At 41.9% G+C, this 27,114-nt stretch overlaps 1 protein-coding gene across 7 annotated transcripts; it reads left to right on the forward strand.

Annotated features, from left to right (window-relative positions):
* The first annotated feature begins 1,545 nt into the window (after positions 1–1,545).
* Positions 1,546–26,222, forward strand: CDK7 (cyclin dependent kinase 7). Of its 7 annotated transcripts, XR_012584876.1 has the most exons (13): positions 1,549–1,722; positions 2,057–2,116; positions 3,347–3,380; positions 5,228–5,295; positions 7,198–7,266; positions 8,872–8,982; positions 11,375–11,493; positions 12,543–12,642; positions 14,498–14,584; positions 17,765–17,914; positions 19,564–19,711; positions 23,142–23,399; positions 25,223–26,222. XR_012584876.1 is itself a non-coding variant. In XM_074569547.1 (12 exons), exons 1-12 carry the CDS (start codon positions 1,657–1,659, stop codon positions 22,476–22,478), a joined length of 1,038 nt encoding a protein of 345 aa, XP_074425648.1. In that variant the 5' UTR covers positions 1,546–1,656; the 3' UTR covers positions 22,479–22,661. The 7 variants fall into 7 exon arrangements, 6 of the variants coding, with proteins under 6 accessions (XP_074425648.1, XP_074425649.1, XP_074425652.1 ...); XM_074569547.1 differs by lacking the exons at positions 23,142–23,399; positions 25,223–26,222 and adding an exon at positions 22,453–22,661 and having other exon boundaries at positions 1,546–1,722; XM_074569548.1 differs by lacking the exon at positions 25,223–26,222 and having other exon boundaries at positions 23,142–25,149.
* The last annotated feature ends 892 nt before the right edge of the window (positions 26,223–27,114 follow it).

Here is a 27,114-nt window from a genome sequence, read left to right on the forward strand (position 1 = left end):
GAGAGCAGCTCAGCTGAAAGAGACCTGGGAGTCCTGGTGGACAACAGGATGACCATGAGCCAGCAATGTGCCCTTGTGGCCAAGAAGGCCAATGGCATCCTGGGGTGCATCAAGAAGAGTGTGGCCAGCAGGTCGAGGGAGGTCATCCTCCCCCTCTACTCTGCCTTGGTGAGGCCGCACCGGAGTACTGTGTCCAGCTGTGGGCTCCCCGGTTCAAGAAGGACAGGGAACTGCTGGAGAGGGTGCAGCAGAGAGTTACCAAGATGATTAGGGGACTGGAACACCTCTCTTATGAAGAAAGGCTGAGGGACTTTTGTGTCTTCAGTCTGGAAAAGAGACGGCTGAGGGGGGACCTTATCAACACTTATAAACACTTAAAGGGTGGGTGTCAGGAGGATGGGGCCAGGCTCTTTTCAGTGCTGCCCAGCAATAGGACAAGGGGTGACGGGCACAAACTTGAGCATAGGAAGTTCCACCTAAACATGAGGCACTTCTTCACTTTGAGGGTGGCAGAGCACTGGCACAGGCTGCCCAGAGAGGTGGTGGAGTCTCCGTCTCTGGAGACATTCAGAACCCGCCTGGACGCGTTCCTGTGCAACCTGCTCGAGGTGACCCTGCTCTGGCAGGGGGTTGGACTAGATGATCTCCAGAGGTCCCTTCCAGCCCCTACCATTCTGTGATTCTGTGAATGATTTTACAGGCAGCAAAAGGACACAGGTATTCTCAAATCAAGACTTTGTTGTTGTGCCCACCTTCCATTGGGCGGTTGTGTAGCAGCCATTTTCCCTGACTGTCAGATCCAAGGTTGGGAGCAAAATAAAAACAGGTTATCATAGAACGGTTTTGGTTAGAAGGGGCCTTTAAGGGTCATCTAGCCCAGCCTCCCTGCAGCAAGCAGGGACATCTCCAACTAGATCAAGTTGCTCAGAGCCCCGTCCAACCTGACCTTGAATGTTTCCAGGGATGGGGCACCTACCACCTCTCTGGGAAACCTGTGCCAGTGTTTCACCACCCTCACTGTAAAAATTTCTTCCTTTTATCTAGTCTAAATCTACCCTCTTTTAGTTTTAAACCATTACCCCTGGTCTTGTCACAACAGGCCCTAGTAAAAAGCCTGTCCCATGTCTCCTGCAGGTCTCCTTTAGGTACTGGAAAGCCGCTATAAGGTCTCCCTGGAGCCTTCTCTCCAGGCTGAACGCCTTCAACTCATCAGCCCTTTCCCCACAGCAGAGGTGCTCCAGCCTCTGATCATTTCTGTGGCCTCCTCTGGTCGCGCTCCAACGGCTCCATGGCTTTCCTCCGCCAGAGCTGGCGGTGGGTTCTTCCGGGGCGATGTAAACCGCTGGCTGTTCCAGCAGACGGACATCCGTGGCCGATTACCGCGACGCCCTCTCTCCAGCCGATCAGTTCCCAGCCCGACGCCGCCGCCCAGTCCCCGTTTGCAGCCTCCGCGCTCCGCCCCCCGCCGCGGACGGGGCTCGAAGGCGGCTCTCGCGAGGCGCCGCCGGCCGCGCGTGCAGGGGGCGGGGCGCGGGGCGGGGCGGGGCGCGGGGCGGGGCGCGGCCGGCGGGCCGGAAGCGGCGCGGCGGTGTTAAAGCCCCGTCGCCGGCTGTGCGTCTCCCCCGGCGCGGCCCGGCCCCGGTGGCGGCGGCAGTCATGGCCACGGACGCGCGGGCCCGCGCCAAGCGATACGAGAAGCTCGACTTCTTGGGGGAGGGACAGGTCAGCGGCCGTTGGGGCGGATGGGCGGCCCCGCTGAGGGCCCGCTTGTGACCGGAGGGGCCCTGCGGGTGCCGGCGGCCGGGCCCGGGCCCGGGCCCGTCTCGCCTTACCGGGCGGGGAGGCGCGGCTGTTAAAGGGCGAGGGGGGTGTCGAGGGGACCGTCCGGCTCTCCCCCAGCAACGGCCCCGCGGCGGGAGCTCCGTGGCCGCCTCCTGGGGTGGGGGTGTGGGGGGGGGCGCAGGTCGGTCGGCTTGCCGGGCTGAGGAGCCGCCTGGGCGGCCGGCGCTGCCCCGGCGGTCACCCAGGCCTCTGTCTCTGTTCTCTTTCTCCGCAGTTTGCTACCGTCTATAAAGCGAGGGATAAGAACACCAACCAAATCGTGGCTATTAAAAAGGTGAGTGTCGGGATGTTTTCCCGTTCAAGTGTCTGGCTGCTCTTGACCTGTCTAATGACTTTAATTATTATTTTTTTTTACCTACTTAATGGGTAGTGGGAGAGTAGATGTTTCTTTTTTTTTTCCTAGGGCATTTTGTTTATTATCTAGTTAATCTGTCTTTATCAGTTGATACATGCATCATCCCCACCTCTCCCCAAGAAGAGACACTAGCTTCAGTCTTACATTTCTGAGTTTCTGACGGGTCTATAACATGACATTTCAGTTATCTGTTAAACAGATTTATTTTTTTAAAAAACACATTTACAAACATGATTAGTCCTTGATAGTGGCTTTTTTTTAATCTTTCCTCCTGCTGTGGCCCGTTTCCTTCAGTCCAGAAAAGTTACTCTTGATTAAGTTCTTCAGAATTTGTGGTAGTTTTTTTGACAAAACTGATCTTAAATCTGGAACTTACCTATGTGAATACAAACGTTGAAAATGTCAATATTGTCAGAAAGTGTTTCGCTTCACTGCTTGAAGAGATTGCAGGAAGTTTTTGTATTAAAAATAGGTGATTAGCTGTGCTTTTTGAGGGGTGAAAAATGCATTTTACAGTGCTTTGGTTAGTTAAAGGGCCTACTTTACTAGACTAGTTGAACCATATCAATAGTAAGTAAGTTTGTTTGCTACACTAAGCCCTTTTAGTATTATAATACTTTTCCCCTATGGTTGCTGTTGTGAAATGAATTCTTGTTTGTATCAGAATATTTTCTTAACTTTTAAAATCTGGAAATATCAGTGGCAAGACTTTGGACTTGAAAATTTCAGGGCAGTAGATGACTGGGATAGAAGGACTTTAAGGCAGCCCAATTTACAGAGTATGGAGATTTTACTAGAATCATTCTAAGATGACTGTCAATTACTTTGCCCTCATTCCTCCTTGGGGAGAACCTCGTTAGTGGTATAATAAAGCTTTGTGGCTACAAAGCATTTTATGCTGCCAGTTTGCAGTACGTCTGTTTTCAGTGCTGTCATGACTGTTTTTAAGCAGTTATAAAAGCTAATGTTGTTGAGACAATTATTTTTTTTTAAGGGGAAAATAACCCCAAAACAACCTCAACCCTAGCTGGTACAGCACTTAATGGTACTGAAACTCATTCTGTTGTAGAAGAGTAATACTAAAGAATATACCCCCTACTGTTGGGGCAGATGGTTTAACCTTATATAATATGAAACATTTCTTTTCAGATTAAACTGGGACATAGATCAGAAGCTAAAGATGGTGAGTTTCAAAACAAATTCATGCTGTAGCAGCTGTGTTTTGTTTGCTTTGTTTTTGTAAATTGGTATGCTTATTTTCCACACCATAACTAGGCTGAGAAAAATGAGCTCAACTCTTTTAGTGTAAAGCTGTGCGTGAGAGGATTGCTTCCCAAACTGCAGGGGCAGAAAAAAAGCAGCAGAGGTATCTGCATGCATAGTTTATGCCTAAATATGGGTATATAAGTGGCTAGGTTGTTGATTTTAGTGGAATACAGACATGAATATAGCATACAATAATAATGTTTACAGCACCGTGTTTGGAATACCTTTTTGTATTGACGCATCTCTGTGCCTTAAATATTTAAGATGGGTGAGAGTATTTGTCTCTGTTTTCAGATATTTACTTTTTCCTATTTTTGTAATCTATGCTGGGACAAAAGTTAATAAAAACAAGACCTTGAATCTCTTGTCTCTGGGTGGGTTTGTTTTATATTGGGAAACTAAGTCCACAGAGCAGCGTTTTTTGATCATGTGCTCTGACCAGCCATATGCCTTTAGGCATGGATATTGCAAGTAAAAATCTAATAATCCTGGTCTTCTCTTACACCTGTGTAGTGCAGTAGAATTTTGTATGTGTGTAGGCTGCTACACTTCAGGGATCCTGCATCAGGTTACCAACTTTCTGCTGAAGAATCTTTGCTCTCAACTCCCCATTCTAAGGGAAGAGTTTTTAAAGAGAAACCGAGCAGTCATCCCTGAGTCTTGCAGTTGAGCTGACTGCCAGAGAGTCATGATCCATCTGGCTTTCGGTGGAGTAACATCTTTTAAGGACAGTCATTACTCTTGGCCTATACAATGTCTAGCTATAGTTCAAAGATGTTATTAAAAATGATGATCATGTCTGTTTTCTTTGTGGCATCTGATAACCTGGTGTACTTTTTTTGAATCAAAGGCTTTGCCCGCGTGAAAGCAGCCATTGTCAGCTTGATTCTAAAATCGGTAATTAAAATAGGCTAAGCAGGAGTGTAAAATAATCCATGGAGCTTTGATCAAACCTCTGCTAGAGTCTTACGTGTTGAACCACATCCCAGGTTTTGGGAGAACACTTGTTTTTTCAGTTCTTGCACCCCTGAAACTTCCTGCGCAACATACCACAGGAGCATTTGCTTGCCAGACAGTTTTCATACAAACCATGCATACCAGCATTTTTGAAGGAGGAATTGTTACCCCACAGGAATCATGGTTTGATGCCATGCAGTCAGTGTGACTACCAAAGTGCACCATCCTCCCCCTGTCTCTTCCTCTATAAAATCTGGCTATTAAGGGATTCAAGCAAAGGTGAGCAGGTTCTGGCCACTGTACCTTTTAGGCCGCAGTATGAATATACGAAAATGTAAGTGCCTTGCTTTATTAAATAATGCTATGTCAAAAAGAGAGGTATTTCTGAGGTTTGTCAGGGTACCCACTCCTGGAAGTGCACCACATCGAAGAACTGGTATTTGCAAGATGTGACTCTTCTTTAAAGTAAAACCAAGGCTTACAATACCCTGAAAAAGGTAGGTTTTTTTCTCTAGACTTTTGCTCAGACTTTCCCTTCTTGCTGAAAGAGCGACACGTTGCTTCATAATCTAAAACGGATTACTGTGGTGTAGAATTTATTTGCTGTGGAAGAAAGTGTGTGTCCACTTTTATTCTGCAGCAAGTACGTCTATGGTATTGTACTTATTATTTAGCAAATTGTTGAGTGGTCAGAAAGTAGTTTGTGGTAGTAAATAATGAACGAGGAGCAGAATGAGAGGTTTCTTTGTAGCTTAATCCAAAATTTTTAATCTTGTTCTGTCTCTTATACTTTTTTTTTCACTGTAGGAATCAACAGAACAGCCCTCAGGGAGATAAAATTGTTGCAGGAACTAAGCCATACGAATATTATTGGTGTAAGTAAAATGAACACCACTTCTAGAGTCAGTCGTCAAATACTTTTGGTACACATTCAAACTGCAATTTAGAATTAGTTGCGTCATGGAGATGCTACTTAATTTTATTTGAGCTATTTTTTCCAGCCCCAAATGGGCAGTAAAGCAATTGTAACAGCAAATACCTACTTCAATAACAAAGGCTAAGTAGTTTCTTTTGAAATCCTCTTACTTTCTAGCCTGGGGCTATGTGGATGTTAATGGTGGTGAGAATTGTGGAAATTTGGATGATTTTTGCATGTCTCTGGTAGACTTGCAAAGAGTGCAGTGCTTAATTTACCTCATTGTTTGCTTCACGTGGAACTGGTGAGAGCCAAAAGCAGCCTTTTTAAGCAATGGTAAAGTGGGATTCATGTGGCTTATGAGGTTTTAGCGTGCTATCTAAAACCTCTTTTGACAGGAGCAAAACTTGTATCTTTTTAGCTGCATTTAGGTGGACTTGCAGCTATAGATACCCAGCTGGAGCTAAAGATATTTTAAAATTAGCTATTAGTGATAATTTGAAATTCTGCTATAAATATTAGACCTAATATGAATTTTCCAGATATTTTATTTAACTTTTTCAGAGTGAGATATATGGTTCTCTTCTGGATTATGAATTTACTTTCAAAGTGGTTGCTTTAGCTATCAAAGTGAGAGGATGTGCAGAGAAAGACAACTAAAATGACAAAGGGATGAAGTATCTTTATGAAAAAATCTGGGGTTCCTCATTCTGGAGAGGAAAAGGCTGGGAATGGGGAGGTCTACAAAACTGAGGTGGCAGGTGAAGTGCATGCAGAACTGATACTTGCAAAACTCCACAGTACTAGAAACAGGAGATGTGTTTAAAACGTATTTGCATCAGGGGAAGGGTGTGTGTGGAAATTGTACTGCTTGACACAGTGTGTAGTTAATTTCTTGAATTTGTTGCCACAGGCATCGTAGAAGCAGATAGCATCAGCAGTTCAAGAAGAAATTAGACCAATTCATGATCAGCAGGTCCATAAGCAGGTTGTACCCCTCTTAGCAGTCCTGATAAAACTGTTGTTGATACTGGAAGTGTAAGCAGTGTGAGTTACAAAAAGTGGCCAAGCCCATAGGCTCACCTGCATAATATCTCCTGTTACCATGGTTTCTGCAGGGGAAGAGCATGAGCACAGTCACTGCTGTTATGAATTATACAAACAGCTGTCTTGCAATTGTGTAATTCACATGGTTGTCCTACTGAGGCAGTAAGGAATGAGCCACACCATGGAGAGCATACCTTGCTGATCATGAGGATAGATGATACGTTGTTCTTGCTCGACATCATGCGTGTGTTCTTTCAAATTAGAAACTGATTCTGTCGTTATACAGCTTCATCTTAAGAAAGGACCTGTTGCATGTTCTCCCAAAAAGTTGGTGTTTTTTTTTATCCTAGAAAGCTTGCTACAAAGATGAATACATGCCTAAGAATATCTTTGAAAGGAAGTTAGTAAGCCTAGTGCTTAGAATTTCTAAATACTGCATCCTTACTGAATCCATGGGAAAACTTACTCTGGGCTTAAGAAAGGGTAGGAGTTTTGTAGAACAGCAAAGTTTGGGGAGAGGACAAGGTGTGTGTTAGGCTGTCTGTTGTAGCTAACACGGTAAAGTTAATTCTTTCACTTTTTTTTCCCCTAACTCTAAGAAGGAGTGGAAATTGTGTGAAATGTTATTACCATGCTTAATGGGGATTTTTTTTGGAGACTGAGTTAAGAACTAGTAAGAATTTTTGTATTGCAAGGTGAAAAACTTAAACTAGTTCAGTGAACTGAAAATCCACACACAGACTACAATGGTGCAGAATTTTAGAAAACTGGAAGTATGAGAGTATGTTTCATCATAATGTATTTTGTTTTACAGCTTCTAGATGCATTTGGGCACAAGTCCAATATTAGCTTGGTATTTGATTTTATGGAAACGGATCTCGAGGTAAGGTTTTTTTTAAAAGACTTCTTATTTCAGTATCTTCAAATGCTTTTTGAAAAATACTACTTTAACAGGCTTACGTTTTCCCATATTAGAAAGGTGACTTTCATCATGTTAGTTGGTTAAGATCATGTCTTAAAAGTAGTTTGAATAATTTGTCAAATTTTGTGAGGTCTCAGCTGATAATGTCTTTGCTTTTAAAAGCTTGTCAGCATGATACTCAAGAAACAGATAATGTTTACCATGTCAGTTTTCTGGGACTGCAGTCAGGGCATAGAGCCTCTGTCATAGATCAGCATCTCAGAGTGCAATTATTAAGCATCATATCATCAAACATGTTCAAGTGTGATACTAAAGTATGCCAAGTGATGAGCTGATGAGCTGCTAATAAAATCACACACACTTGAGCCATTATTTGAAATCTAACAATGCTAAGTACTTGCAAATCAGCATCTTCCAGATGTTTCATTCTCCAAGACCTTAAGTCAGTTTGCCAAAATCTTTGAGATATTCTGATGCAAGATTCTTCGTTTTGGAAGGCTGTGCTAGATGTCAATTCATGCCAGATCTGTATGTGCACACAGTACCCCTACTCTGGACTGAAACTAATGTAGCTGTTAAGATAGCTCATTGCACGTATCCTGTTAAGAACTGTGGCTAGCATTTAAAATATTAAAACACTGACACTCTTGCTGAAACCTAGATGAATGCATGACTGAAAATGTTAGATCTTTTTTTTTGCTAATAGAAGATAAAGTAATAAGCAGACTTTCTAGAGGATTCATTCTGTTTACTTAGTAACCATGCAACATTTAGAGCTGAAGAAGATACAGTGTACAAAGAAGAATTAAATACTCTTGTACTACATAATGCTGTGGTATACAGAGCATTTAACTGTACTGTGGTATCACTCAGGCCACCATCTGGGACTGTAGCTTGTTGTGATCGGGCACATGCTGCATACTTAAATTTTGTGTAGTCTTAGGCAGCTAGTTTGTAAGTCTCAAACAACTCAAAGCTTAGGAAAGGTTGTTACTCAGCAGGACAGCGATATTAAAAAGGAAGTTTTGGGCAGTAGTGTTGAAAACTTTCAAACAGGGTGTTTGCATAGAATTTTAATGTTAAAAATCAAAGAATGTAGAAAACATAAGTGGATTTGTTAAAATATAGTAAAGTGGCCGTACCTCTTGGTCTTCTTGGGAATAGAAGAGGAAACTTGCATTTACAAAGGTTAGATGTGTAGGTTGCACAGAGAAAGAAGGAGTAAGTTTCAAGTTTACTGACACATATATCATTTTTATGTCTACATCTTTGTCTTGTAAGTTTGACTATCAGCCTGGAACTGAGATAAAATAATAAACTCGTTTCCTCCCCTCCATTTTCTCATTTGCTGGTTTTGCAAAGTTCATGTAGATCATCTGGACTCCCCACTTCAATTTCTAATCTGCACAGTAGATGTATTTTTCTGGAAAAAGGGTGAGGACAGTAGAGAATATGTGACTGCCAATTCAAACTTTGTCTTAACTGTTGAAATAACTTTTAAACTGAAAGAATGAAAGTAAGTTAAACTTGCATGGGAAGGTTGACTATCACTGTAACACTTCACAGGTTATTATAAAGGATACCAGTATTGTGTTGACACAATCTCACATCAAGGCATATATGTTGATGACGCTTCAAGGATTAGAATATTTACATCAGCACTGGATTCTACATAGGGTAAGCATGTACTAATTGACAGCCTTTATGCTATAACAAAAGTCACATTGATAGAATTTGAGTCTAAAGTCTAATAAAGATAGTTTTGAAGTTCGGATGTTTTTAGTCCATAAGCATTTGTGCTAGCTGTTTTAGAACCGTAGAATCTTCATGGTTGGAAAGGACCTTTGAGATCATTGAGTCCAACCAAACAACCTACAATCTCTGCCACTAGAGCATGCCCTGAAGTGCCACATCTAGATGTTTCTTAAATACCTCTAGGGATGGTGACTCAACCGCCTCCCTGGGCAGGCTGTTCCAGTGCCTGACCACTCTTTCAGTAAAGTAATTCTTCCTAATATCTAATCTAAATCTCCCTTGCCGCAGCTTCAGACCATTTCCTCTGCTCCTGTCATTATTCACTTGGGAGAAGAGGCCAACGCCCACCTCTCTACAGCCTCCTTTCAGGTAGTTGTAGAGGGCAATGAGGTCTCCCCTCAGCCTCCTCTTCTCCAAGCTACACATGCCCAGCTCCCTCAGCCTCTCCTCATATGACCTGGTCTCCAGAGCCCTCACCAGCCTGGGAGCTCTCCTCTGGACACGCTCCAGCACTTCAATGTCCCTCTTGTACAGAGGGGCCCAGAACTGAACACAGTACTCGAGGTGAGGTCTGACCAGTGCCGAGTACAGAGGCACGATCACTTCCCTGCTCCTGCTGGCCACGCTATTCCTGATACAAGCCAGAATGCTGTTGGCCTTCTTGGCCACCTGGGCACACTGCTGGCTCATGTTAAGCCGGCCGTCCACCAGCACCCCCAGGTCCTTTTCTGCTGGGCAGCTTTCCAGCCACTCTTCCCCAAGCCTGCAGCGTTGCTTGGGGTTGTTGTGACCGAAATGCAGGACCCGGGACTTGGCCTTATTAAACCTCATACAGTTGGCCTTGGCCCATCAATCCAGCCTGTCCAGGTCCCTCTGTAGAGCCTTCCCACCCTCAAGCAGATCAACAGTCCCACCTAGTTTGGTGTCATCTGCAAACTTACTGAGGGTGCACTCAATCCCCTCATCCAGATCATTGATAAAGATATTAAACAAAACTGGCCTCAAAACTGAGCCCTGAGGGACACCACTAGTGACCGGCTGCCAAGAGGATTTCACCCCATTAATCACAACTCTCTGGGCACGGCCATCCAGCCAGTTTTTAACCCAGCGAAGAGTACACTTGTCTGTGCCATGATTCGCCAGCTTCTCCAGGAGAATGCTGTGGGGGACGCTGTCAAAGGCCTTACCAAAGTCCAGACAGACAACGTCTTTAGAGAGACAATAGCAGTACCAGGAATGTTAAGAATTACTGATGTGGTTATAATTTAGATATTTATATAAACATGTCACAAGGTACATGTGATTTTGATCAGCACTTTGAACTGGGTCTGGCTGGGATGGTTTAAACTTTGTTCACGACAGCCCATATGGTGCCGTGTTTTGGATTTGTGTCTAAAACAGTGTTCATAACAAACCGATGTTTTCCGCTGTTGCTGAACAGTGTATGGGCACTGTCAAGGCTGTCTCTTTTTCCCCTGCTCTGCCCTCACCCCAGTGGGCAGGCTTGGGGGTGGGTGAGAAGTTGGGAGGGGGACACGGCTGGGACAGCTGATCCAAGTTGCCCAGAGGGATATTGCATGCCATGTAATAATATGCTCAGGAATAAAATCTGGCGTAGAGGAAGAAGGGTGTTTTTTGGCTTCCCAGGTGGCTGTTGTTCAGAGACTGGCTGGGCATCAGTCTGCTTGTGGAAGGTGGTGAATAATTTCCATTGCATTGCCTGCTTGTTTGGGTTTTTTTTCCTCCTTCCTTCAGCTGTTAAACTGCCTTTATATTGCTCCCAGAGTTGTCTTGCTTTTGCTGCTCTTGCTTTCTCCCCTGTCCTGCTGAGGTGGGGGTGAGGTGGGATGAGAACAGAGTAAGTAAATGTCTGTGTGGGTGCTTTGCTGCTGGCCGGAGGTCAACCCACAAAACACTGTCACTGTATTAAACTGTATCACTTCCATGATTTCTAGTTATTTCAAACATTTGCAAGATTTTTTTAATTATTCATTTGGCAATTATGCAGTTAAGACATTACTGCTGTTCCTGCAGCAAAGCTAAAAACTACCAAGAGGCAGGGTTTTTTTTAAATGCTGCAGCTTAAGTATGATGATATTCAAATGGATGTGTTTCACTACGATTTTCATGTACAATGAAATACTTGATTTCCTTGGGTTTTTTTTTTTCATTTTTTTCCTCACAATGTGGACTTGCAATAGAATCAAAAGCCTACATTTTTGAATACTGTTATGGCACACCTACCAGGAGGTTCATTATATGTCTGTTTTTATCAACACTGACGAGATTCATTCTTTGCTTTCTGTACTGACAGGATCTTAAACCAAATAATTTGTTGTTAGATGAAAATGGGGTTTTAAAATTGGCTGACTTCGGCTTGGCAAAATCTTTTGGAAGCCCAAATAGAGTTTATACACACCAAGTAGTAACAAGGTAAGACATTCTGTTTTGTTTCTTATATAGAGATCCTGTAGCTGTTTTGCAGTGTCTCTTGAAATGTATCAAATCAATCTATTCAAAGTTTGGCATCTAGCTCATGTGATATGGCTGTATCAGCAAGATCCTCATAAAGGAAATGCAAGAAGAAGGCATTGTTTAGTGAAGTCTCTGTAAGAACTGCTAGTATACGCATCCATGGTGGTTTTTCTGGGATGTGATACTCTTTTGAAACAGATGGAAATAACACGTATCTGCCTATAAGCCTGGCTTTAAGAGTTAAGACAGCTGTTGCTGTCTGCTAATCATGAAACCTAGAATCTTTTTTTGTAGCTAGTTGCATTATCTACTACAAAACAAAAGCTTGAGCCAATTACAATATTTCTTAATGTTATTTATGCCATGCTTATTTAAGGTATGTTTTAAAAAGCAGGACTCTAAAATGCGCAAGGTATTTCCTTTTGTCTGCTGTAATGCTAAAACTACTCAGGCTAAGTTGGTTTGTTCTAACACCTTTATTTAAAAGGCATAAATGGTATGGTAGATTGAAATGCAGCATGTATAAGATCATTGCATGGAACTTGATTATTCTTCGGCAATGGAAGCAGCTGTTAAACAACTGTTGTCAAGATTCATTTTGCATAAAACTAGTCTCTGTACTTGGGCATGTTGGTATGGAGTTTTTTGGAAGCTGGAAGGAATTCTTTGTAATTTCTTCAACATAGAGTTTAAAGAAAATTTTGGTTTATAACATGCAAATCTGCATGTTATACTTTTTCCTTTGCACATCTGCTGTTCTGTTGCTTGTTAATCGTCTCAGTTGAAACTGTAGTTAATTTGTGGTTTTATGTGACACTGTGGTGAGGAATGCACAATTTTGTTCAGTCTTTCTTAAAACACTTTGCAGGGTAGAGTACAGCTCTTCAGTGTCTGAAAAATATATAGGCAGGAGCAGTATCTTCTTTGTAGTTCTTGTATGGCTACAGTATACAGCACTTGACCTGACCAAAGGCAGGTGGTTTTCCCAAAATGTGTTTTCTTTTCAGGTGGTACCGAGCCCCAGAACTATTGTTTGGTGCTAGAATGTATGGTGTTGGTGTCGATATGTGGGCTGTTGGTTGTATTTTAGCTGAATTGCTCCTCAGGGTAAGTCTTCAAGTGTAAGCATTTTGTATTTCTCTTCAGTGCATCACAACTCTGTATGTGGACTTTCTCTCTTCTGCTAACAGCAGCAGGTGAAGCCAGTTAGGCTATTTAGGAAAGAAAGAAGAGGAGGGGGGAAAAGCTTCCAAAAGCTTGCTAACTTTAAGGAAAGTGAAGTTTTGGAATAGACTGAGGTTCTATAAGCATCGCAATCATTGGAAGTCTTTAAAAGCATCTGGATAAAAATATTGCAACAAGCTGTCACAGTCTTGCCTTGGGGAAGGTTGAGTAGATAACTAACTCCTCCAGTCCTCTGAGTGTTACCCTTTCACCCAGGCTTCTGTTGGTTTTCATTTGCTATCCTTCAAGAAATGGGACATCATAGATACAGGCAATATTCTACATTTTTCCCCAATAATTATAAAAACTATCACCCATACCTCAACTGTGGGTTTATTTGTAATGAGCAGAAGACTGATGTTCTAAGCTGTGATTAGTTGACAATACTGGAATTAAGGTGAAAGTTAACATCATGCTAATCCTATGCCACTCCTGAGCATAGTACACAGATCCTTAAGTATGTTACACAGAAGTAGACCATTTATTATGCAGCTCTTTGCAGAGGACATGAAAGCGTGAGGTGGGGAGTGGAGGGTAGGTGCACAGACACAGCTGAAAGCATGAAATAGCCTGCAGTATAATTTATTGTCCATGAGTAAGTGGCTTCTCTTTGGTTTTTGCACTGTACTTTAAATGTTTGTGTGGCCATGTGGTGAACCAGATTGGGGAACTGGTTTGTCTGAAAACACCTTGAAAGAAATCCTTTGCCTTGGTTTATCACACAAACAGGTGTACTGGTACCATTTGGCTGGCAGTTCAGAAATGGAAACGTACACTTGCTGTTTAAGCAGCGCTAGTGATGTGTAAATAGGCATTAAACCTGCTAAAGTTGGATAAACTCAAGGAAAGTCAGAAAGCAAATAAATTACTGAATTCCGTTGATTCTTTCGTTTTTCACAAAGCAGAAAATGAGTTATGGTTCAGTTTAATCACTGTGATAATTTTAAATGCATCTGTCCTTTTTCTTCCTGAATGTACTGGGTTGAGGGACAGTGCAACTTCAGCGAGCCTCACAAAAGCAGTTTATGTTCAAGGGGCTTTCATGACATGAAAACTTAGTATGCTGCCATGTACTAAATGTTCAGGGATGTTCACTACAGTCTTTCTGTCCTACTTAGTTAAATGCTGCCTCTAATTCTTCATAATTTTGCTTTGGTCACAAAGTCCCTTTTTATTGCACTGTGTTCCTGATGCGCAAGCTACAGCTTGAACCGGGCAAATATCCCCCTTTCTGTCTTCTACCTAGTTTAAATGAGACATGACACTGATTAGGCAGTTTCTGTCCTAGTGGGTCACTACTCGTCCTCATGCTGTGATCTCATTCCATCACTCTAACTGCTGCTTGTGTAATGCAGTTACAATAGACTTTAAATGTCTTGAATATATATAAAACCTAACTGCAGGGAGCAGATGATAGAAATATCACTGTGACCAACAGACTTTAAACTGTCAACTGAGATGTAAAATCTTTCCTTTTTTGTGTTATTTTATGTTAATGTGGTGGTTTAATCTTACGTTTAGCTCTGCTATCAAGTCAGTGATATCCAGCCTGAGTTGCAAGACACCTTCAGAATCTGTTTGGACATTACTAGACAGCCTCAAATATTCAGTGTACCTCTTTGTGGGCAGCTGGTATACAAAGATATTTAGCCCTGCAATTATGAGGGATAGCTCAGAGCTCCTTCCTAGAATTAAAGTTCAGAAGCTGATTCTACCAAGTGCTGCTCCCTTCTTCCAGGTTCCTTTTTTGCCTGGAGACTCTGATCTTGACCAGCTGACACGGATATTTGAAACGCTGGGCACTCCAACGGAAGAACAGTGGCCTGTGAGTCTCTTCGTTTAACAAACTGACATTAGTTTTACTTGATACTCTCTATTTCAGCTTTTGAAATGAAATTAAAGGGTACAACAGAATACTTGAGTACATTTTCAGAAGGCAGCTGCCTGGTCTCACAAAGCGGAGGATAAGTAGGTGAAATTTATTGTGTCTGTTGGCAAATCTCTGATCAGTATAGCAATGGTGTTAGCATTAAGCAACGGTAATAAATCTTCCTGGTTTCCTTTCTGTTTGTATCCAGTTTCCCATGGCTATTAGTGTGAAATTATGGTTGTTGCTTAATGTTCTTGAGATGCTTGATTAGTTAGTCTGCTTTAACTTGAAAGGCTTTAATCACTTTCAGAAGTAGGAGCAATTTGTAGGGACTTAAGTTGGCCTGGGTAAGTTATAGTTTGGGATACAGTAAGAAACACCAGATCAACAGCTTTAGGGATAAACAACTTATCTCAGAGTAACTGTACTGTAACAAACACAAATTAGTAGCACAATCATTTCTGTTGAGATGACAGTAAATTCAGTAATTCACTAATAAATTCACTAATACCAGTAATTCACTGGTATTCACTAGTATTCAGTAATTCACTAATACCAGGCCAAACTTAGCATCAGGGCACATGATGACCTACCTAACCCTGGTTATCAGGCAGACTGACAGGAAGCAAGGCCTAACTTCTGATGAGTGACTTGGACCTGCTGACAGACACAAGGAGTCCTGAATTCCCTGATCAGACCATCCTCTCTTGTAGTTGAGTTGTGGAATCGATCTCTGGACTTGCTAACCAGTCATCACATCCCACCTCTCGTCTCCCTCTGTGCTGTGTTTCCTTTGTGTGAGTGGTGCTTGGATGCTACCTTAAGCAGGGCACAGTCACCAAATGTGCTGGGTTGAAGCTTTAACAGTGGGATAACTCCAGTGCTCGTGTAATCAGTGAACGACAATGGTGGTTCTGCATTCCAAGTTGCAGGTTTGGGCTAAGGTTTCCACAGTTTCATCTGCTACTGTTGGGTTGCAATCAGTTTATCATGAGTGTCACCGTCCACTACCACTTCCACCCCCCAGATTGCAGCAGTGGCATCTGCTCAGTCATTCCGCCTAACCTCAGCCATGGGTTGAGTAAACCAGGCACCCTCCTGTTGTGTGGTGATAGGATGGACTTTAATAGGCAGATCTGAGTGATCATTGGTAGCTATGGGAAAGGTGAAGTGGGTGAGAATACAATGCTTGGGGCTTGAAGGTTAGGCTCCATCAGTGATGATGGCAATACCAGGAACCCAATGTTGAGTGTCAGTGGATTGAGCTCATCCTTCAGGGAAAGGAATGTTGTGAAGGATGTAATGAAAAATACGATGCAAAACATCTATTAGGGAAGTCATACTTCACTGTGACTGCAGGAAGAACTGTGGGTGGTCCTGTGAACATGCAGACTACTGCAGTGTAAGGGAAGTGGTCCCCTCCAGTGTGTGATCTATGGATGACAAAAATTTGAGCACCAGTATCAATGAGGCAACGCAAATACAATTTATCGTTGATGGTGCGACATTTACTACTAGGTTGGAAGTCCATGTAAGCTACACCTTCCATAGCACCTCAGAGGGACTTGCGGCTTCTGACAAGCACCCTGTGGGGCTAACTGGACCTCTAATAATTTTGGGTAGTGCAAGGCTGGTGTTTCCAGGCTCCAGCTGATGGAATGGCAGGAGGGGCACTTGGGCCTTTAGCTCTGATGGCAGCATGTGTGGCACAATGCAGGAGGTTGGCAAGAGGCAGTAACACTGATGCTGGAACCCTGTGTATTGCCTGTTCAGGAATGCCAGGAAGGCCTCCCGTGTTTCAACATGCCTAGGGAGCTTTTTTAAACTTACATGAGCACAGCAGGGTTTGGTGGTAACATTAGCTGCATCTTCAGGGAGACATGAAGATAAACAGTGCAAAAACTACCTTTTGTAATAGCAGGGACTATGTGGGGCTGGGTGTACCTGTAAGGCCAGTGCCTGTTGACTTAAATGTCCTTTGAGGGGACCGTTTTTGATTAGTAAACACCACCATGTCTCAGTAAGATGATGTCCCCATAGGTCTTCATCTCCGCAGGGGCATCTAAAGCATGATTGATAACCCACCTAGCTATGCTCAATTCTAAATTTGTGAGATTGGCCAGGGAACAGCTAGGGTCCTCAGTCCTCCTCTGTCAACATAAGCTGTTGATGACCAAAACACAGTCTATATTTTTTGCTGGAATTTGTAGTCAGATTCCAGACCCTAAAGTGAGGATCTGGGCTTTTGATTCTGAAATTTGTATGGTATCCCACCTCCTACTTGCAAGCCAGGCTAAGTAATCCACAGTAACAGATTTCTGATAGTGCTTGCTTAATTTGGCTAGGTGTATGTTTGTGAAAGGGTGTGTAGAAATACTTGTGATGTTTCCATTAGCTCATTTTCCAATGCCATTTCCAATGCCTCCATTACTCAGTTTCAATAATTGATGGGATTCATAAGTCTGGGCTTCAAGAATTTGATGTGTCATTGTTTGATTCCAAATCAGACCAAATATTTCCTTCCCAGTCTTCTTGGTCAATATATAAAGCTTTATGTATTTTTATTGCAGAAACTCCCTTTTCTGTAGCTTCCAGCTGGTGGTCAAGTTTCTCAGGCGGGTGCTGCCACCAGGGGAACCGTGAAGTGCTTTAATTTCTCCATGCAAGCCTGCACACTTTTAACACAGGCTGTGGGTAGAGTCTTGTAAACCAACATAGGCTGAGTATCCTGCTGGGCTTGAGCTAACCCGTTTTGTAAGGAGACAGCTTGGGCTTTGGCTGCATTCAAACGGTGCTCAGTATTTCTGAGATTGTGAGCAAAGAGGAACAGGCAGAATAACTTTCCTGGTTTTGTGTTTGTGAATTTCGCTAAAGTAGCTAGGAAAAAGGGAACAGGTAGTTCCCTCCATCAGACAATCTGGTGTCTGTGGGCAGGGCAAAACAACCAAATAGGGCACCCACTACAGGGTTGGGGCAGGTAATGATCCTGTGTACCATATCAGTGACCAAGTGTTAGCAGGGTCTTTCGAAACATAATTTTCTTCTGCTGAAAGACAGCCATACAAAGTTCCCTTTCTGTGAAAAGCTGAACTCTTTCTAAGTTGAAAAACATACATGCCATTTTTGCCTTTGTAGGGTATGACCAGTCTTCCAGATTATGTCGCATTTAAGTCTTTCCCTGGAATGCCACTTCAGCATATCTTTAGCGCAGCTGGTGATGATTTGCTCAATCTTCTGCAAGGCTTGTTCATTTTCAATCCTTGTACAAGGGTTACAGCTACTCAGGTATAGTACACTTGCATTATGTCCTAATGTTCATTAACCTGCTGTTAATATCAGATAAATGTGTTTTGAAGCCACGTTTAAAATTCAAGGTCATATAGCTCTGTCTATGAAATACTAGAAACATTTTTCTAGTATTATATAGAGAGAACTCTGAAAGGCAAAAACAGTGCTGACTGATCATCTCCCTCCCCAATTTAGAGCAAAGGTAAACAGCTACAAGGTGTATGAGTCACAGCCTTCAGACAGTCTTTGTATTTGAAATTCAAAATTCAGTCACTTAAAGCTTGAAACTTAAGTTTTAATATGGCATATCGTTTCCTGGTTTTGAAAGGTTTTCATCCTTAATTCATCCAGTCTCTTCTTCAATTTCATTTAAACTTTTTTGATTCTTTTTTTAACATGAAATTCTGTGGTGATTTAAACCACTGTTCTGATTTGAACATCCTCTTCCATTATAATCGGGTAAAACTGATCTTAATTTCACTATTCCTTGATGGGGAGAAATGGATGACTCTGAAAATCTTGCAGAATGTTCTGGTTCAGAATATTTATTTCTGTTGTGAAGAAGATACAGCAGTTTGCAGTTTCAAAACTCTTTCTGTTACTTTACACTGCTAGGGAAGCATGCAAGAAACAGGGCTGTCCCCTTAAGGCCAATGCTCCCTCATTTCTTATTAGACAAGGCAGATGCCAATCCAGAAGATTAGTGCATGTGTTATGTATCTTTTTACTAGAAGGCCTTTTCAGAGCACATTCAGGTTTGGTTTTTTTGTCACCATCTTTAAGAAATTTCAATATAAGTTTCCACATAATTAGTTCTGCTAGCCTTGGAACACTTTCTGTACTAGTTTGTATGGATGAAGTAATTTTACAGCTCATATTGTAGGATGGTGACTTGAATATATATGACTTTTTTTTGTGTGTAGCATTTTTATTGACAATGTCACAGTTTAAGGCAGGAAACAGCTTGTGCTTACTGTATTGGCTTGATTTATAGATGGCATTGAATATCACATAACTGACATAAGCATAAGAGACAGCTTAGGCTCTTTTCCTTAACCACAGTTTATGGAAGCTGTGAAATTCCTAAAATTTAAACTAGAGTATGAAATTCCACTACACAAAATTAACCCTGCTCCTTTGTGTTTGTCTTCTGCTGTAATTCAAACTACATTTTTCTTACAGTGTAGAAACAGCATAGTTAAAGAAATTTTGGGGAAAGACTTGTTGCAAAAGGTAGAAAAATAGATGGTGTCCAGGTCCTGGATCTGAACAAGACTTCAGAGATACTCTTTTATTCATTCCTACTTTCTTCTTTATCCTCTTGTCTCGTCTATCTATTCAGAATGTAAACTCTTCAGAGCTAGAAACTTGCTGTTTGTACAAGACCTCCTGCAGAAGACTTAGTCTAGAGTTTTGTTAGGATGTCTGAACACTAGTTAAAAATACCAGTACACAATTGTCGCTTACAAACTGAAGTGCTGTGGTAGTCGTTCAGAACACAAGACCTTGATTTTCCCCAAGGCCACCTTCTAGTATAAAAGTGCCCAAGCAGTTTTGAAGTCACAAATGCAAGTGCTTTATTTCATTATAACCTCTGTATAGGTGGTGTTCTGACACTTGGTTATTTTTCTTCTGTTATCATTAAGGCATTGAAACAGAAGTATTTCAGCAACCGACCAGGACCCACTCCAGGAAATCAGCTGCCAAGACCCAATTGTCCCGCAGAAGTTGTAAAGGAGCAACAAAATGCACTTTTAAATGTAAAAAGGAAAAGAACAGAAGGAATAGATCAAGGTAACCTCTTAATGTTTAATCTGTTTTAAAACAGGAGCTATGTGCTCAGGGAGAACGTGATACTTACGGTGTTCAGAACAAAAACTCTCTGAATGGACTATGTCCCTGGGTACCAGCACCAGCTGAAGCCCTGTAACGATTTATGTTTTAGGATAAATGCTTTAGGGTGGGAATGACTTCCTTCTGTGTTCTAACTTCTAAATGAAGCCTCCAGTCTTCCCCAAACAGTAGCATGTACTTCATATCTTCACGGCAAGAAAAGCTCTGAGGACTCGAGACCTATATCTGACACTAAATTACTCAGACCTTCCAGTACAGAGGGAAATACTGGTTCTTAAACTTGGAGTTGATCTTAACAGCTGGAATATGCTAGATAGCAGCTGTCAGGTCAGCATCAGCTTTTTCTTACTTCCAGTACAAGACTGTTTTGATACAAGAGTGATACCTTTTTGGAATGGAAATGCCTCCATGGAAGTGCATTTCCTCTTGAATTCGGAGAGACAGCTACATTATTAGAGTTTAACTTACTTTTTAGGCACTTTGACTTACTGTTTCTTAGTCCGTTTCAAATTAAATTAGCTTAAGATTCTGTTCTCAAAGAAAAATTTAATTAGTGGACTATTTGCATGCTCTCTGCTGACCATCGTACCATGAGTCAACTGAGATTTGCGAACTTCTCAATTTACCATAGCTTAGGTAATTAATTTAAGCTTTTTAGCTCGTTTTGCAACACTATGTGAGAGTCTGTGAGTAGTGTTTTGTAATAAATGCCCTAAAATATGCCTGTTAACTAAAGGACAGCAAAGAGGAAGAAATGCTTTCTTCAGTCCTGCGACTTAACCATTTGAAGTCTTGCATTTAACAATAAGCAAAGTTTTCAGAGCTGCGTCAAGCTAGAACACTAATTACTTTAATGTCTTTCCAAGTGTCTCATCTTCAGCAAGAGGAAATCAGATGTGTTGAATGCCATGAGTTTTGAGATGGGCTATAACTAAGGCATTTAGGATGTCAGCATTACTTTTTGAGGCATTTGAGTATCAGTATAAAAAGCAGTATCACTTCCACTAAGTGCTTCTTGAAGCACATCAGAAAATCCATTATGGTCTGTTGTTGTCTTAGCTGGGCTACGGAACCTGAGGGTCTCAAAGGTAGATTCCCTCAGGCCAACCAACATTAGAGAGAGACGATGTTAGAGCTAGCAAATCTGCTACCCTGGATTTGACATCCTTTTACATGGCATTATCATCTAAAGTTAAAATTTTAATATTGGTTTGGAAGAACAATTCTACAGTCTTTGTTTAAATAAAATTTGAAGCATGGTATGTTTTTATTGCTATTGAGGGTGGAAATGTGCAAGAGTAATTTCAAAGAACAGTGAGTTGCATCCCTGAAATTCTTAGCCTGGCCTGCGCTTGCATTTTGCACGGTACATTCTCTTTCCCTCAGCCGTGTTGAAGTAGCACTCTGGAACTTACAAGAATGGACTGAGTAATTCCTGATGGGTGCCCTCTTATCAAATATTGGCATTGGGGGCTGGCTGCCAGGAGAAATAATATATGCCATTTCCATAAGTGCTTCTTTTCCATAAGAACAAAACCCTCTAGCCTGTGGGGCGTGTTCACCAAACCTCACTGTGCAACAGCTGTACTTCTCAAAAAACAGCCCCTTAACTGTCTGGGGAAAACTAGATGGATGACTGCCTGTGAAAAGTATTAAGCATGCATCATTTCTAGCTATTGCTACCACTTATTTCTGATCAGTGAGGTACGTGGAGACACTGATGCTATGATGACATCATTGTCCATCTTCTCCAGTCTGGCAAACGTTTAATCAAAAACAGTACTACTTTCACAGGACACCAATTTCTAGTCACATTAGTCTGCATTTCTTTGGAGCCATAAGTTTGCAAAACAGTATAAAAGTTACAGAACTATACTTTTTCTTGAGTTAACATAGTATAGGGAATCTGTCTGATTTCAAAACTGTCTTACATTGGTTTGAAAAAAAAAAATACTGTTCTGTTCATATCTAATGTTAAGAATGTGTATTGTTTGGGCATTCGTTGAAAGTTCATGGGTATGATTCAATGTCAGTAGAGGAGACCTCTGCCTATAGGGCAGGCAGAAACAGTTGGATCCTTTCATGGTAAGCTTCATATCCATCCCAGAAGGTAGCTATGGCTTATTCTACCTACATTATAAATCAGTAGCATATGAAGAAGTGAGAGGACAAGATATGGAACAGAATCAGAAAAGTACTGCTGCCTCATCTATACATCTGATACTGACAAGGACACAGTTAAAGAATGAGGCAGAGACTAAAAGGGCTGTTACTTCCTGCAGGCAGCTTATTGCTGGGTAGTGATAGCATGTAAGAAAAATCATGGGGAGTGTATGTGTGGTGGGACAGGGTTAAGCCATAGAATAGCTTGCCTTTCTTAGGTTTAAAGGTGGAATTAATGGCTAACTTTTTATACGAACACAGAGAAATAGTTACATGTATCCCAAATGCAATTAACACTTAACTATAGAATTTGATGCTCATTTGGAGTACACATACTGATTCAAGTGGGCTTTGATTCTAGCACTCTTTTATAGATTCATTGGAAAAAGTCATCATACTTGCTGCTGCAGCAAACTCAGAGTAGATGTGTCTCGAGAATAGTATCAAACAAATGCTAAAACCTTGAGGAGGGAATCGAACCCCTTTACTTTGGTAACAATGTGATTTACACTTTTCAGGATTACCAAAAAAATTGATTTTTTGATTGCCATGGATGGTGGATGAAAATGGCCCAAGTCCGAACCATTGAAAACGCTGTAATAGTCACTGGATGGTTATTTTGTAATATTTTCATATGTAAAATCTGAATTTAATATTTTCTTGCTGAAACTGAGGTTTATTAACCCTACTTTTTTTTCCTAAATAAAAGTATTTGTAAGCAAAATAAGATTCCTTTCTCTGTTTTACTGTCTCATTACTTTGACTTATGCTGTGAGGTAGTAACTGTCAAAAGTGCTTGCTGGCTACAGACCTACACAGACTAATTTTGCAGAACCCTTATGCTGAATCACATGCTGTTCTGTACAGATGCACACCCTAAGGAGGAAAACGGCAAATACAGCCTTCTCACCTGCAGCTTAGATGTACGTGTGATTGCCAGCCCTATAATAAATGTTGGAAAAAACTGCATCATTTTAAGGGGAAGGCAGGATGCTTTTTTGTTGCAGTTAATATGCCAATGTAATAACAAATGAGTTTGCATGTGCTCTCTCAATGAGCATTAAGACTTTCCAGGGACACATCCACTATATTGAAAACAATATGATCCAGAGATTGAACATGAAGTATTGAGGGGTTGGTTTTGTTGCACACTCCAGTCTTCCGGGAGAAATTGTCTGAGAGCATATAAATACTGTTTCCTTCACAGCCTCAAGATTGCAATGAGATGGAGGGAAATGCAGCTGGGAAAACTATACCAGCCCTCCTGTCAGCCGGTGGCGGTTGAACAATTCATAGTGCAGATGCTGGGCTCAGCTCTGTGGCCTGATTTCCAGCATGGCTGTGTTGCAAAGCGGCTGCTGGGTAACCAGACTTCTGCAATGGAGAGAAACAAGCCAGTAGGTGCTGTTGATGCAGCTTAACCACATGCCCACCCCTGTTGTGCACTGGATCTCGGGGATACCTGGTGAGCCGTTGTCATTTTCCCACCTGTGAACAGCTTTCAGCGTTCTGTTTTCTAATGTATGTGGCAAGTGTATTAACAGAAGACTTTGCGGCTTGTAGAGGAAGAGCATCCACCTTCTTGCTCCTGCGTTACTGCATTTTATTCCTACCTTGAGCCAATGTGAAGTGTGCTGGCCTTGTAAGGGAGAACAGTTACTAGTCTCCCAGTATCTTACTGTGTTCTGTATTTTGGTTGGTGGCAGTTGAAAATTAAACTTCAAGTTCCTACTAAGATCTAATTGACAGTGTCAAGAAAATGTTTTTCAAATAACATTAGTTACAGCAGTTTTTACCGTCTGTGTAATCAAACATCATCATCCTGAATGCAGGCTGGGGGATTAAGAGAACTGCAGTCCTGCTCCTCAAAGGCATATGTACAAAAGTGCTAAAATGAATAGGGAAGAGACAGTTAAGAGTACATTGAACTTAGCTAGGACAGCATTTTGACTGGACTTCAAAGCCTGGAAACCCTCAGCCCCTGAAACAGGTACTGTATTTTTCAGTGAGTATCCTAACTATTGGGTATAACAAATAGACTTTGCATGGCAATGACACTTGAATAAGTATTTTGCCAGCTCTGCTTTGAGAGTAACACCATTTCCTTCTTGTCAAATGCTGCGTATGCCTAGATGATACCTTCCCCTGAAAGAAACCTTTTCCAGTAGAACAAGTAGCAATTCTCTAAGCTCCTTCTGGCAAAAGCTGTAGAATTGAGTTAGATGGGCAGTCAGTGTTTGAATGTATAAACGTATAGAGCACAGTTCCTGTGCTCTCTAAGAGTGGGGTTGAAGAGAGGATATTTTGTGACCAAGGCTACTCCCTTGTATGCTTCCAGTCGTGTTTACTACAGCAGATGCTCAAAAAAAAGCAAGAGCTGTTCCCTTCCAGGTCTCACACTGCAGTTCGTTTCACATACTGTGCACTACATGTACGGTTGGGGCTGGTTCTATACTATGAGGCTATACAGTAAGTCTGGTTTTCAGCTGAGTTCATGAATGAAGCTACCTGTGTCAGGGACTAAAATTGCCTTGCTGTTAATGGTGATCGTATGCATCGATAAAGTGGATGTACACCACACAGTAAGATTATAGAAAGGATCAGCACAATATTTTTTCTTAATCTCGGGCTTTTGGATAGTTTGATTTAACTTTTGTGACTTCGGTCAGAAGTCTGGAAGGAATATTTGGGACTTGTGGTGACTATAACTGACTACATGCAGTCATGTGCAATTAGTCGTCTAAATACTGTTTAATTTGTGGCTTGCTTACCTTGTAAGCTTTATATCATGCTTCAGCATGATATATATGATATTTATCACACCAATTTATTGAATATAGAGCTGCTGCAAATCTACTTGGCTTCTGTTCAGAACCACAACAATAAAGGATGGTTTGTCTTGAGCCTGCAATGAGCATGCTTGTGCAAAGGTCTAAGTTGTACACTTGTAAGCTTGCAAGCCTAAGTTGTACACTTGTAAGCTTGTACACTTGTGCAAACTGAACATAATGCCTTCTCTCTTGGGCTGAGACAGTTCTTCTGCCCTTACCACCTTTTTAGCATGAGTTACTGCTGTTTCTTCCTGAAAGGTTAGTCCTCCTCTTCGCAGACTTGATGGCTCTTACCTTGGGACATAATGGAATTTGAGTAACTTCTATGCACTGTACCGATACTGTTTGTCCTTCCAGTTTGACACAATAAATGTAGCAAAACTCATTGTGTGCGCACACAGTACAGAAGGGGAAGGTGCTCTCTGTTTTAAACACAACTGATTTCATTTTCTCACAGATACCAGGATTACTTGTGGTGGCATGGAGAACAAGGACTGCTAGCTATCACGTCCTCATCTTGTCTCCCTCATTCTTGGTTGGTGCAAACACTGTGTGATCCTTGCAGCCTTTTTGCTTTGACAAAGAAGGCTCAGAGCCAGGCTGAGTTGTAACATACAGTTGTTGCTTTGCGTTTGTGGCATGCCGTTATCATTGGCATGGCCTTGATGCAGGCAGCACTGCAGGCAGCACTGCCAGTTCTTTGCTTTTACCTGCATTCGTTCTCGGGTTTGGTGACTTTTCTTGTTCTCTTGGCTTGCTGCTTGTACGTGGTTTGCTAAACTCCTACTCAGCCACTTCTTCTGGTGCACAAAAGTTTGTGCTGCATGTGCTCCAATTCCTTTACAGAGCAGGTTTCATCTGTGACCGCTCACTATTCATTTTCTTCTCAGAGAGAAGGGAGGGACTGTTACCAAAAAGGCTACTGTTAGGCTTGCTTTTCTTTGAATCCCTGTGTTGCTCCTTGCATTTCATACTCAACTATATCACCTTTGTCTCTGAGGTAGGGTATTCATTTTCTCCACGTGGTTGTGACAAAATCACAGACTAAAACATGGACAAGTCTGGATTTAGCTTGTTGAGTTGAGCTAGAGAAACTCCTTGGAAAATTAACCAAGTGCTTTGAATGCTTTTGGCAGGCTGTGTTTTGACATACCCCTTGCTGATAGTAGTGTGAGAGGCTGGGGAAAAGACACGCATGGCTGTGCAGTCTCTTTTTGTCTCCACAATACAGCACTGCCTAGGAAAACCTTCTGTTGATTCTTATCTTCACAAAGACCTGCTGGGAATAAGATTTGTTCCTCCTGTAGCCACCACCAGGAAGGCTCTAAGAAGCTGCTGTGATCTCGCTAGCTTGAGAATTCTGCTTGGCCAAACTTTGTTCATCTTGTAATGCCAATTTCGCATGTTCAAGCTTCCCCGAGTAGAGCTGGAATAAAATCTCAGTTTTTATGCTATTGAACTAGGTTCGTATCATCTCTGTGTTCAATTCTAATGTCTTATTTATTCTTCTATTTGTGAGAAACTTACTCTAGAAAATTTCTGGTTTGTTCTTTCAAATAAAAGGACCAGGGGCTTGGGGTGGGGGGCGTGTCTGTCTTTTCCTTCCAAAGAATCAAATCCACAGGCAGGCAGGTCCTGCATGAGGATTTTCTGAGAGGTGTGCTGTGTGGTCAGCGCAGAGGCCAGCAAGGTTGTGACCATTTCCTCTAGTGCTGTCGGCTCAAGGTTGTGACCATTTCCTCTAGTGCTGTCGGCTCAAATTGTGCCCAGAAACCTTCATACTAACAGCAGTTGCTACCGTGGTAAGCACAGAATGGTATGCAGAGAAGTGAGGAGGAGAAGGGTGCACTTCACTCTTAATTGGAAAGCATTAGTGGAATGTGGTTTACTGCTTACCACAAGAGATTTGTGCCAATTCAGCAGGCACGCTGGCAATTACACTAAGCTGACTTTGACAACAGGTTGTAAGCTATGAGCTTTGGTTTTGGGAGGCCTCCAGTTTGGGAGGCGGTAGGCAGGTACCCTCAAAGAATACCAATTTAATTCACAGATTTGCCATCTGTGAATTAATATCTCTCTTGAGGTTTTGTTTTTTGTTTTTTTTTTTTTAAGAAAAGGTTCACTGACAAAATTAACAGATAATTAACAAAGTCTTGCAATCTGGCAATTCTGAAGATGTCTACTACTGGGTTGACAAATGTAAAACTGTCTTTTTCTTCCTACTTGAAACTTACCCATACGTTCAGCAGCTTCCTCTGGTTTTCTCACATCAGCATCCTCAGGAAGTCAGCAGTGCAGAAAGACAGTGCTGCCATGTTTTTTGTCTCAATATATGATAGTAGAAACCAA

Source organism: Larus michahellis, chromosome Z (genome assembly GCF_964199755.1).
Source record: "Larus michahellis chromosome Z, bLarMic1.1, whole genome shotgun sequence".
Taxonomy (NCBI): domain Eukaryota; kingdom Metazoa; phylum Chordata; class Aves; order Charadriiformes; family Laridae; genus Larus; species Larus michahellis.